The sequence below is a fragment of the Tupaia chinensis genome, unplaced genomic scaffold, assembly GCF_000334495.1.
Source record: "Tupaia chinensis unplaced genomic scaffold, TupChi_1.0 Scaffold000287_1, whole genome shotgun sequence".
Lineage (NCBI taxonomy): Eukaryota > Metazoa > Chordata > Mammalia > Scandentia > Tupaiidae > Tupaia > Tupaia belangeri.
In genome coordinates, this window is record NW_006159771.1 from 394352 (window position 1) to 395601 (window position 1250).

At 51.5% G+C, this 1250-nt stretch overlaps 1 protein-coding gene across 1 annotated transcript in view; it reads left to right on the forward strand.

Moving 5' to 3' along the window:
* The window catches only part of TXNRD2 (thioredoxin reductase 2), a gene marked incomplete in the record, with an annotated part of 69241 nt that overhangs the window by 59037 nt on the left and 8954 nt on the right, over window positions 1-1250 (forward strand). Inside the window, 1 exon segment of the mRNA XM_027772609.1 lies at window positions 7-58. Within this exon segment, the coding sequence (XP_027628410.1) occupies window positions 7-58 (52 nt within the window).

Genomic DNA, 1250 nt, shown 5'->3' on the forward strand with positions numbered 1-1250 from the left:
GAGGCGCCTGGCCCAGCGGCTCTTCGGCCAGTCCACGGACCTGATGGACTACGACAACGTGAGTCTCACGGGATACCGCGTCCAGCCTGGGAAAGGCCACCTAGCCCTTCCGGGTGAGAGCGTGTGTGCCCACTGTGTGCCTACATGTGTGTGTGTCATGTGTGCGTATGGGTGTAGGCGGATTGTGCACATGTGTGTTAACACATGTGCCTGTGTATGGATGCGGGGTGCATGTATGAGGGAGGTCTTCAAAAAGTTCACAGAGGGAACCAGCAGTTAGCGTAATGGCTATGTCGCTGGACTCCCATGTAGTCGACTGCGGTTCAAGTCCCAGACCTGGTGGCTTAAACTCACGCCGGGCTCGTGTGCGTGCGTGCCCAAGATCCCGAGAGGAGAATGGAGGAGAAGGGATTGCGGCGTGGCCATCCCCCCTGGGGGGTGATTTCTCGCTCTCTGTCTCTGTCTCTCTCTGTCTGTCTGGCGAGTGCACGCGCCCTATAGCAAAAACCTCTCAAAAAAAAAAAAATAGTTCTGGTGTTATTAAACATTGCACATGGATTTCAAAAAATGTTTAAACATATTTATTTTATCGAATGGCATCTGTTCTGTTTTGAGATGAATCAGTCAACTTGATTATTTTATTTTCTTTTGTAAGTTTTTTGCCGTTGAGTGCGTGCGCTCACCGGAGACAGACGGAGAGAGGGAAAGTGAGAAATCACCCTCCAGGGGGGATGGCCATGTCACAGCCCCTTCTTCTCCTGAGATTTTGGGCATGCATGCGCACACGCCTGACTTGATTTTCTTTCTTTCTTTCTTTTTTTCTTTTTTGAGAGAGATTTTTGCTGCAGGGCATGTGCACTCACCAGAGAGACAGAAAGTGAGAAATCACCCCCCAGGGGGAATGGCCACGCCACAATCCCTTCTCATCGTCTTCTTGGGATTTGGGGCACGTGTGCAAATGCACCGTGAGTTTTTTTTTTTTAAGCTGCCCCGTCTGGGACTCAAACCGCATTGGGAGTCCAGCATTGTCACCACTACGCCATCTGCTGGCCCCCACACCTGGCGTGATTTTCAAGCCACCAGATCCAGAGCTCGAACTGGGGTCAGCCAGGTGCGACTCCAGCATCTAACCGCCACACCACCTACTGGCTGAGAATTTTTGTACCAAAATAAACCCATACTTGGGAACCAGCAGTTAGCGTAATGGCTATGTCACTGAACTCCCACGTAGTCGACCGCGGTTCGCGTCC